The sequence below is a fragment of the Monopterus albus genome, unplaced genomic scaffold (assembly GCF_001952655.1).
Source record: "Monopterus albus unplaced genomic scaffold, M_albus_1.0 scaffold272.1, whole genome shotgun sequence".
NCBI lineage: Eukaryota > Metazoa > Chordata > Actinopteri > Synbranchiformes > Synbranchidae > Monopterus > Monopterus albus.
This window is the reverse complement of record NW_018128152.1, coordinates 347,177-358,163: the sequence shown is the minus strand read 5'-3', so window position 1 is coordinate 358,163 and position 10,987 is coordinate 347,177. Positions and strand designations below refer to the sequence as shown.

The 10,987-nt window shown below is 39.6% G+C and overlaps 2 protein-coding genes across 4 annotated transcripts; one reads left to right on the top strand and one right to left on the bottom strand.

Annotated features, from left to right (window-relative positions):
- Window positions 1–100: 100 nt before the first annotated feature.
- Window positions 101–3,237, bottom strand: LOC109972860 (cytoskeleton-associated protein 2). Of its 2 annotated transcripts, none has more exons than XM_020622059.1 (7): window positions 3,094–3,237; window positions 2,718–2,793; window positions 1,890–2,632; window positions 1,481–1,802; window positions 1,332–1,392; window positions 918–1,185; window positions 101–759 (listed from the first exon to the last, which is right to left on the bottom strand). In XM_020622059.1, exons 2-7 carry the CDS (start codon window positions 2,760–2,762, stop codon window positions 498–500), a joined length of 1,701 nt encoding a protein of 566 aa, XP_020477715.1. In that variant the 5' UTR covers window positions 2,763–2,793; window positions 3,094–3,237; the 3' UTR covers window positions 101–497. The 2 variants fall into 2 exon arrangements, with proteins under 2 accessions (XP_020477715.1, XP_020477716.1); XM_020622060.1 differs by having other exon boundaries at window positions 2,718–2,790.
- Window positions 3,238–4,938: 1,701 nt separating this feature from the next.
- Window positions 4,939–8,657, top strand: thap12a (THAP domain containing 12a). Of its 2 annotated transcripts, none has more exons than XM_020622052.1 (5): window positions 4,939–5,188; window positions 5,405–5,522; window positions 5,806–5,904; window positions 6,008–6,044; window positions 6,185–8,656. In XM_020622052.1, exons 1-5 carry the CDS (start codon window positions 5,103–5,105, stop codon window positions 7,966–7,968), a joined length of 2,124 nt encoding a protein of 707 aa, XP_020477708.1. In that variant the 5' UTR covers window positions 4,939–5,102; the 3' UTR covers window positions 7,969–8,656. The 2 variants fall into 2 exon arrangements, with proteins under 2 accessions (XP_020477708.1, XP_020477709.1); XM_020622053.1 differs by having other exon boundaries at window positions 5,185–5,264; window positions 6,185–8,657.
- Window positions 8,658–10,987: the final 2,330 nt, after the last annotated feature.

Genomic DNA, 10,987 nt, shown 5'->3' with positions numbered 1-10,987 from the left:
GCAGAAAATAATTTGACACCTGCTAACCATGCACATTCACTGAGAAATTTTATAAAAGCTGTACCTTGCACCATAAGGTTAACTAAAATCCAGTGGCTGGTTCTGGTTATCACAGGATATTTATTTGCTTGTTTACTGGTCTTCACTCATTGGCATCAGCACAGACTGTTTACTTTCAGGTACAATGTATAATAACATAAATTGATCAAATTTCAGTTTCATATCAAAGTACTACCATTTAATGAAGAAAGTCATTGTAGTGCATTTGTCAACTTTGTTAAAATTAACAGTTAAGGAAATGTATTTATAATACATTCAGAAAACTACATTCTTCCTGCAATACCACAAAACAATGGACTGACAGTGGTTTGAATACATGCAGAGCTTAAAACCATGTTAATATCAATATTAAGTGTCCATTAGTGTCACCCCATACATTTTTGAATGGTGTGTGTGTGTGTGTTAGTTTTTTTTAACTAATATAGCTACAACACCCCTTACAGTCCGGTCTGGTCTGGCAGATCTTCCAGAAGGGCAGGGTTTTTTCGGTAAATATAGGCATTGGGACTATCATCCAACCTCACCAGCTCAGCCAGTGACGACACACACGCATCATGGTCAACCAGCATGGACGGCAGCTGGGAGGATTTGCATTGGATGCGACAGGAGCGGCGCACTGGTGTCAGAAACTTCAGATCTTTGATGTTGCTCTTTCTCCTGGATGTACTTGGCCTGGCTTCACCAATTGCCTTCTTGACACTACAGACAGATATTTGAAGGAAAAAAAAAACTTGTATAAGCAGAAATAAATTTTGTCAGTTGATCTAAGGTAGACTAATGAAACCAATTATTTTACTATTATCATACTATTTATCTTCGACAAAAAAATGCTAGTACTGAGAATCAGAGGTCTTTACCTTTCCAGGTATGGAGTTGTCTTCACACTGTATCTTACTACTGAAGCACCCCCCTCCTGTGTTGTGGTCACATCTTCTTTATCATCACTTTCTACTTCCTGATCATCCACCTCCACTTCGTGTCCACTGTCTTCACCATTCTTCACTTGCTCAACCTTTGCCCACTTGCCAACATCCCCTGACATTTCAGTCATCATCTCTTTTTTACTTTTATCCTTTGGGTTGTCCATTTCAACATCATGACACTCATCTGCCACCTGTGCAAGTTCTTAGGGAGAAAAATGACATGAGTGTTTGAATAACTATTATAAATTTTTAAACAAGTGCCAGTGGCCCAAGTAGATCAATTATTTTGATGCCGGTAAATAAAAGAAATGCAACATTAAACAAATCACAGAAGACAGTTTCACTTACCACCACTGCATCTAGAGGGTGTCACCATTGCCTCCAAGGCATCACACAGGTTCACAACAATCTGTCAAAATGGAAACAAAAATACAGTTTCTCACTCTGGAATAATTCAGCTAAAACAACAACAACAGATACACTGTCTGTCTCCTTACATCGTCTACTCCATCCTGTGGGTCAAAGGGCAGATCATCATCAGAGTTTTCCAGCAGCACCAGGGTGGTGTTCATGATGACTGGAGTTTGGTTGTGTGTAGCTACACAATGAGCAGCAGCACTAGAATCCAACTTCTGTGCTTCCAGACTGTGTTCGGGTTCAGGATTGTACTGTGCAGCAGCCTTGGGTTCAGCATGTGGCTGGGATTTAAGATCAGCTTCAGGTTTTGCAGAGACTTTGGTCTTTGGGGGTGCTACTGTTGTCATGGCCGGTCTCTTCAAAGTCTTGCCCTTGGATGCCTTCCACTCTGACAGTTTTGCTCTGGAGACAGAAGACCAATACATTTTGAACATTTCTGATTTACTAGGCAAATATGAAGTGTCTGTGTGTAGAAAAAAAAAGTATTACCTTCTCTCCTCTTTGGTCTCCATGGTAAATCTGTACTGGCTGAGGGTGCTTGAGATAGGAGGCCTGTTGATCTTGTCTGTCCGACTTCCATTGGTGGTAGCCACAGTAGTGTTCCTGGAGCTGGTACTGGTTAGTGTTGCTGGGATGGTTCTGACAGGAGGGTGGCTGGTGACAGCGGCCTTGGACACTTGAGCAGGTCTACTAGAAAATGACTTTGCTGATGCAGGTTTCTGTGTGCCACGCCCAGGCAGGTCAGAGACAGATTTTGACTTTCTTTGTGTCACATTCCCAACCCTTTGATACCCTGTTTTGGCTGCTGATGCTTTGGGATCTACAGCACCCACAGAGGCACTTGACTTCCAAATGGATCCAATTTTTGACTGGACAATCTTACCTTTGTACATTCCTAGAGCCGGTTTGGATGATGGCACATTAGTTCGTGGCTTTGTAGCTTCATTAAGTATTTTGTTTTTCACAGCCTGTTCTGTAAGAAAGGCTCGACTATATGTTTGTCGTGGTTTGACATCAGTAGCAGCAGCTCCCTTCCTAGCATTCTGCATGGTATTCAGCTGTTTCAGAGCCTCAGCAGGCACTGACCTATTGCCTGCCTGTTTGGGCTTGGCTTTAAGACCATTTTTTGCCACGGTTTCATTGCTTTGCAGTTGGAGTGGAGCACCTGACGTTTTACTTCTTTTGATAAAAGACTTGCTTCCATGTGCAGGCTCAGCATTCTCTTTGTTCCCCTAATTATTAAAACAGGGAAAAACTGACTGTAACTGAAACATTCAACAATAAGAATTTTGTGTGCTGTCACCAACGTTAACTTACTTTCTTATTTGTGTGCTTTCTTCCTGAAACGGCTACGTTGTCCATTGTGTAAAGTACCACTTAAACCAGCAGTCTTCTGGAAGACAAACGCAACAATAAACTTACGTTTCTAGCTAGCGTTAAACTTTACGGAAAGATTTCTCTTGAAGTTATTGTAGTGGTAGTAACTGTAATCTAACGTGACGTTACCGTGTAACTTAGGCACAACGTATCAACATTTGGTGACATGAAGGATAACGTCAAACATTAATATTAGCGGGAATTTAGATGTTAGCTGTATGGAGCATTAACAGTTATCCGTAATTATGTACTGTAATCCGGGGGCGCTGACTACGGTATACTGAAGCAAAGTTAACAATAAACAACGTTAACATACCTTGCTGAACAGTGGAAAAAGCTCAGGAGTGTACCACAACTCTGGAATAAAACAACGATCGCTTGGCTTAGTCCAGAAAAAACACTCGATTTGACTTCGCGCTAATGCGCCCCGATTGGATATGCTAGTATCGCGAGAGATCAGCGTTAACCAACAGAATGTCTTACATTTTCTGGGGGAATGTCTCCAAACTAAGAACGAGATTTGAAGAAGACAAGCGTAATTTTGCAATCCCACGCGTTTTTTCCTTCTTGATTGAATGTTTGAATCTAAATAAGATTCCACTTATACCGGTCCATGCAAAAAAAGCCACACCTAATTACAGCCTTTATGAAAACCGGTGTTATATTCACAAAAGAACAGCTGGTGAATGACAGTAGAATAAGATAGATAGATAGATAGATATGTAAGGAAGAATGGTCCAAAATTCCCCCTGAATGTTGTGCAAGTCTATTCCTCAGCTACAGGAGGCACTTGCTTGAGGTTACTGATGCCAAAGAAGCTTCAAACAGCTAATAAATCCAAGGCTTTGCTTACTTTTTCTACCAGAACTTGGAAGTTTAATGGGTGTGATCAGTAAAAAGATTTTAAAAATTCTGATTGTTTGTTATGATCTTAACCACATTGTGTTTGTCTGTACTTGACTTAGATGATCAGATCACATTTTATCAGATATAGTTTTTTGCCCTTTTCTTGCCACTGTAAATGTTTAAATGCCAAGACTGACAAGTTAATGATTTTAAAATAAATGATTCTTTAGAAGCATAACAAATCTTGTGATGTATCTCAATCCAAAACTGAATATACCATACCCCTTGAAATTCAAAGACATCCTATACAGTTTTCTTGTAGGTCTAAACATTATGTTTAGTCGTAGGTAAATATGAATAGAAATCCCGGCTGGGATTGGCTCTGGGTATAATATTAGACCACAAAATCTGCTGAAAACCACATATAAGATACAATATGTTCATGATAGGTTGGTAAAGACAGTTGCAATTCTAGGAAAAACAAGACATGTTTCTAATAATAAAGCAGCTGTCATTAAAAGACTGTGGCAAGACTGGACAGACAAAGGCAGGAGTGATCTGTTAGTTTTGACATTTCTAGACCATGTGTGCACAGTCAGTGCCACTGGCAAATTCTTTCCATTGGCTATAAATGCATTTCTGAGTAATTTCTGGATGCAGTTGCACACAGCTGTATGACTGGTTTATCAGAATTTATAACTGTTAAACTGCAACTCTTCATAACACATACTCTGTATAAAAATGGTATGTAAACAAAATGAGATAAAAATATAAATAAGAAAAATGTGAGCATTTCACTAGAAATGCAACTAAAAAGATAATTGTGTACCCTGCCAACACAAACCAAACAGCTGGAAAATGGACTGTAAATTAAGCGATTTACGATGGTTTTAGTGTGGCTAAATGTCCTGCTCTCATAGACTGACATGCATTAGGAGCCGCTGCCTCGCCCCTGGGGACATGTCGGTCGCACTGACGTGTCGCAGATAGACGTGCCTCATGCGCATTCTAGACTATATTTCTCGATATTTCTATACTGTTTTGTACTTTGAAAAGACCGCTAAGAACTATGGGAAAGGCCCGACTCGCGCGCTCATTTAATGCACAAGTGTTACAACCATGGATGCACTGAACAAACAAGCGAAATGTCCCTTCAAAATAAAATCAAAATTACTATTAATCAACGCAAGAACTAGATAATTGGTGTGTGGTGTTTAAGGTTACATGTACAACAGATAAGAACAAACAAATCAGTAACAATCTTTTCGGGTTGTTCGGTGGGCAGGGTATTTAATGTCATGCTTTTCGACTTGTTAGTTCAACCCAGCCTAACATATTATCATACAATGCTTATTTTGAAAGCAGAAATCGGAAGTTGCTTTGTTGTTCCTTTACAAGTGTCTTGATAGCTAGCGTTAACAGTTGACTGACTTAAAAAAGATCTCACAGCTAAAGGCTGATTTGTGATACAAACCTAAAATGCAAAATTATTGTGTTGTGTCGAATTGCACTAATTGCAAATCTGATGCACAGCCACTGTTCAGGTTTCCTCATGATCCCACAAGGTAACCAGCTATAATGCTAACGCCGATGCTAAAGCAAATAGGAAGCTGGCGGCATACTCAGTCTGTAATATTACAGGTGAAATACAAGACATGCATGTTAAAGCTAGCCTGAAATGTTAGCTTTCGTTTAGCAACATCTAATGCACGAATTTTGTCCTGTAGCCTGCCTTTTAATAAACACGTTTAAACATAGCTAACATAGACCTCTCTTTTTAGGTCCAAGCAGTGGGTTGAAAAATGCCAGAGGCAAGATCTCATGGACAAATCACCAGACGAGCTGCACAGATACTACAGACTTTGTGGAAAGCATTTTGAAGCATCTTCAACCGATAGTGTAAGTTAGCTTTCCAGGTCGCACATAATTTTGGACCAAATTGTGAAGAATACTGTGATTATAGACTTTGGAGTAATGTAATTGCTAAGGCTTCAAGTGAGATGTGAGAAGGTCCTAATCCAGTTCTGCATATTATTTGATGAATTAGTTAAAATACACTGTTGTGTACTGCTCAGTGAATGTTAGATATAGGTATTTAATATATGTTTAAGAGTAATATTCTTGAGTCAGTCTTTATATGTGCTGTATAGTGAACCTTTTGGTTTGACTTGTTTGTTTCCAGGATGCTCAGAGTATAGTGCTGAAGGATGATGCTGTACCAACTATCTTTGACGTGCCAGGCCAACCACAACATGAACAGGTTAAGCACAACAAAGAGACGGTAGGTAAAGGACAATGCTTTAAATGTGAAATAATAATTAGTATAATTTGGTTTTGTAGTTTTTATGTAATCACATTCTTAATGTGTCCCTTTGTATTTCTAGACCATAGATAATGAAACAGAGAGTAAGGGGAGAAAAAGTGAGTAGAAATACCAGTGCACACACGAACACACATTTATTTCTTGACTAAGAAAATGTAACTGGTCCCACAACTGCATCTGGCAAAACATGCATCAATGATTTGGTGTATATCTTGCATCTGTTTCTGTTTCTCTTTAGAAATCAAAAAGTCTCCAGTAGAGACAGCTAGGAAGGATGTCCAGAGAGTACCAGAGGAAGAGGAATACAAAGAGTATCTCAAGTCATTATTTGAAGTTCTTGTACTGCTGGGAGAGCAAAGCATTCCTCCTACTGGGCCTAGTGACAATAAACAAGATGGGCTTGGGTCATGCAACTTCCAGGCTTTGTTAGAATATCGCATGAATTGTGGAGATGAAGTCCTAAAGAAGAGGTATGATGTGAGCAATGAGTGCTGTTCCTCAGCTCAGCTGAATCAGTTGATTGAGGTGTGTGAGAAATACATCCGTGGTAAGCTGGTGGAGGAAGTTACACAAAACGGCCTTTTCTCATTACTAACTGATGATCCGGTGAAGGTCTCAGGAGAATGGTACCTTCCTGTGTTTGTCCGGTTTGTGGACCAGTCTAACTGCCAGCAGGAGAGGTTCTTTGGATTTTTGAGCTTTGAAGGAGATGGAGAAGCCCTGGCAGAGAATCTGCTGTCTGAGATGACTGACAAATGGGGTTTGGATATGGAACAGTGTAGAGGTCAAGCTCACTTCAGCTCTTCAACACATTACAGTAAAATAAAATCATTTGCTGCCACAGTGGTTAAAAGGTATCCAATGGCGGTGCTTACACTGAGATCTACTCGTACACTGAACTTGTCACTGGCCAGTGGCATGGCTTTGTCAGGAGTCCAGCTTGTCATGTCTACCTTTAAGAAAATTGAGTCATTTTTCAGTCAGTCCCCTTCACTGCAGTTGGAGTTGGAGCATGCTGTTTTGATTTTCTGTTCAGACAATGAGGAGAGAGCCAACAAACTGAAAGAGATCTGTCATACCAGCTGGACCAGAGGACATGATGCGTTTGAGGTGGCAGTTGAAATCCTAGAAGCACTGCTACTCTGTGTAGACAGCGTGCATGACAACGAAGACATGAGGTGGAGCGATCAGGTTACACACGATGCCTTAGAGATTTCAAAAGCACTATCTGATTTTGAGTTTGTCATGGCATTGGTTGTGCTGAAAAATGTTCTGACACTTACTCGAGCATTTGGGAAGAATGTGCAAGGAAAAGCAACAGATGCCTATTTTGCTGCGACCAATTTAAAAGCTGTGTTGCACTCCCTGAAGGAAGTGTCTGACAACATTGATGTGTATCATGAGTTTTGGCATGATGAAGCCCTTAACCTAGCCACTGCAATGGACATCCCAGTCAAGGTTCCTCGGTCATTCTTGAGAAAGCATCAATCAGAATCTGGAACCGTTCAGCCACAGAGTTATTACAAGGACCATTTGTCTGCTCCTGTGCTGAACCACATCATCAAAGAAATGAATGAGCTCTTCAGTGAGGACCATCTGAAGACTTTGAGGTACCTGTCACTGGTCCCTTCTGTTATAGAGCAGCGTAAGTCTGCTAAACCAGAAGATGATAGCCTCTCCACTGAGTTCCGCTGTTGGTGGGTTAAATGGAGCAAAAAATGCAAAGGTGAGACTTGGCCTTCCACTCTCCATGAAACACTACAACATGCTGAAGTAAAGTTCTTCCCAAATATGCTTGCAGTCCTGAAGCTGCTTGGCATCCTGCCTACTGTGGCTCTGGAGGACAGCTGTGATGTGGCATATAAGCGCTTCATGAGGTATATGGAGAACATGCCTGACAAATTCAAATCAAAAAGTCTTGCTCTTTTGTATATGAACTATGATATTAAGTATGATCTTGATTCAGTGGTTGAGGACTACATGAAGAAATACCCTGACGAAGGGGAGAGGGAGGTGTCTTAGGAGGTTGTGATGTGGTAGTTGAATCTCTGGACAGGTTATTCACAGCTTTGTCAATGGGTCTTGTGTTGATTGTGTTACATTGAGAAACAACTCTTGTCTCTCTCTTACTCTTTAGACTTTAAGTATTTTTTGGTAGCCTTTTTAGAAAATTTTTGGAATTGAAATGAACAAAAAACTGGACTGCAAGGTGTCACACCTTATTTTTTGCTGTTCTGTCTTTAACACCTTTTACATACCGTGTTTTACAAGCTAGTGTTGGCTGTTTTGTAAATTTCCCATGTTGGGTATGAGTACTGATTCCATCTAGTCCATTTCTTGATTACCATTTTTCAGATTAGTTGCAAATTGTTGTTTGACAGGGAGTTAATATTCTTATTACTTTGTAAAAGTGTCTTTGTAAATAAAGAGGTAAGCTTCATGAGTATTATGTTTTAAATACTGTGTATATATTTGTGTGTGTGTGCGTGCATGCGTGAAGCTTTACACACATAAGACACTGATCCATGAGTTTGATCATTTGTGACTGAACATTCAGATGAAACATTTCTATTATTTAATTTTTATCACATTATATTGGATATACAGTACTGTGCAAAAGTCTCAGGCCACCATTAGCTTAGGTGCTTTAGTGAGGTTGTAATGATAATTTTATTTATACTTTTTTTTTTCTTTTTTCTTAAGATATAACCAGGAAATACAGTATGTACACTTTTTTTTTTTTTTTAACAAAATGGCTTCTACAGTTCTAAGCCAGTGTTTAGTGTGACCTCCCATTGCACAGTTCTTTTGGGGAGACTGTCTTGATGTCTTGAAACCATGACAGACCCTCCACCATATTTCACTGAAGGCTGCCAGCTCTCAATCTTCCACCTCTCTCCAGCTTTTCTTCCCCCATACTGTCGATGACTGGACCTGAAAATTTTAAACTTCGATTCATCCCTTCATAAGACTTTTCAACTGATCTTCACTTCAATCTTTGCAAGCTTTTACATACCTTAGCCTCTTCTCCATGGCCCCATTTTGAAAAAGCGGTTTCTTGGCTGCCATCCTTCTACAAAGGTTGTTCCTGATTGAGCTTCTTTGGACTATGGAAGGATCAACCTGGCATCTGTATGAAGCTGCCAGATGCTGAGCCAGGTCCTTGCTGGGTTTCCTTTGGTCTCTCAAAGAAGAAACTCTGAGAAGCTTCTCATCAGGTTTTGACAGCTTCGTCTCAACTCTTAATTTTGTCCTTGACTTCTCCAAATTCTTCATATTTCTTTAGAATAGCTTGAGCTGTGAGTGTCCAGGTTTGTTTGCTGATTTTCTTCTGACATTTTTGTTTTTTTGTATGGTGTCCATACTGTATTTACTATATTTTCTATTTGTATTCTGATAAATATTTATAGTCATCATTACACTACTAATACAACAAATGTAATGATGGCCTAAGACCTTTGCACAGTACTGTAAATTGGGAGGCTTTTGGTACATCTTCTCTCCTGATGCTGTCTCTTCACATATATATATATATATACATATATATGTGTGTGTGTGAGTGGTGTTTCGGGGAATATGGTAATTGTAAGTCCAATACTCATTGTTATAATAAAACAGAAAAATATTTGTGGGTTTGTCACTAGGAGTGAAAGTGTTACAAAATGCATCTTCTTTTGATCCACTGTCCTGTTAGAGCACCACATAAAAATCTGTTGAATTAAAAAGTATAATGATTCACACTTTCCATGAAATGTTTCCCTCTCTAATGCTTTTTTCAGATTTTTCATTATGCATGTTCTGACAAATTCGGTGACAGTCAACTATGGCTACTGGTTGAAAAAGAAAACCACAAGCAAAAGTCTCAGTTGTAGCAAAGAGGATAATCCCATTAAGTCTGCACTGTAATGGTTGTAGTGGGAAGAAAGGTAGGTGTGTGTGCGTGTCTGCAGTAAGTAGTAAATGAAGGTACTTCATTAACACCTTCGTTTATGTCTTTATTCACTGTAGAGCTACTTGTGTTTGTATCACAAGTTGTGTTTTCACCAGTTTCACTCTAATTTCTTCCAGATGATCATATCTTCCATCCTGACACTGACAAAAGTGACACAACTGACTTCCATCATGGAACATGGGAGATATAAAAGACCTTGCAAGTCTGTTGTGTCTGTTTGTGTTTTACCATCGGCACTTTAAGAACCTCCAGAGTTCACTGACAACAGGTCCTGCAGTGAACACACCCTCTTACTGCCATATAACATAATATAATATAATATATGTGAAGGCACAAAATGGCATTTCCTGCTTTGACCTCTTTCTCCCATTTAAAATGTTTACTAAATGTGCAGCACTACACAGGGTGATCAGATAAGAAGAAATGGCATTGCACTGATTCAGTGATTTGTACACAGAGTAATAATCAGTTGCAGACTGAGTTTTCACGTATGTATGAAAACTTAGCAGGCTGAGCACTGGAACTGGTGTGATGCCTAAGCCAAAGCAGGTGTAAAATACTGGTTTGCTATAACATTTTATTAGAATTTCTACTTCAATGTCTGTTTGATGAAACACTGAAATTCTTGTGTGTGTGAAATGATCAGCCTTTCTCTACAGTGACACATCAGCTACACTGACCATGCCGGCCCCATGGAGCTGGGCTCACCCTGAAGACTGCTGCTGTGTGCCACATGTTTACAACACCTGGAATCTGTGTGTAACATAGCAGACCTGTCTCACATGTAGAAAGCACCTGAGGTCAGTATCAATAGGAAATCACTCATCCTGTTGCAATGTTAGGACATTATAGACTAATAAGTGATGCTACCGTAGCTGTGCCATGTGCATAAAATACTCACAACGCCAGCACATATGGTGATATATATACAGTGCCTTGCGAAAGTATTCGGCCCCCTTGAACTTTGCGACCTTTTGCCACATTTCAGGCTTCAAACATAAAGATATAAAACTGTAATTTTTTGTGAAGAATCAACAACAAGTGGGACACAATCATGAAGTGGAACGAAATTTATTGGATATTTCAAAC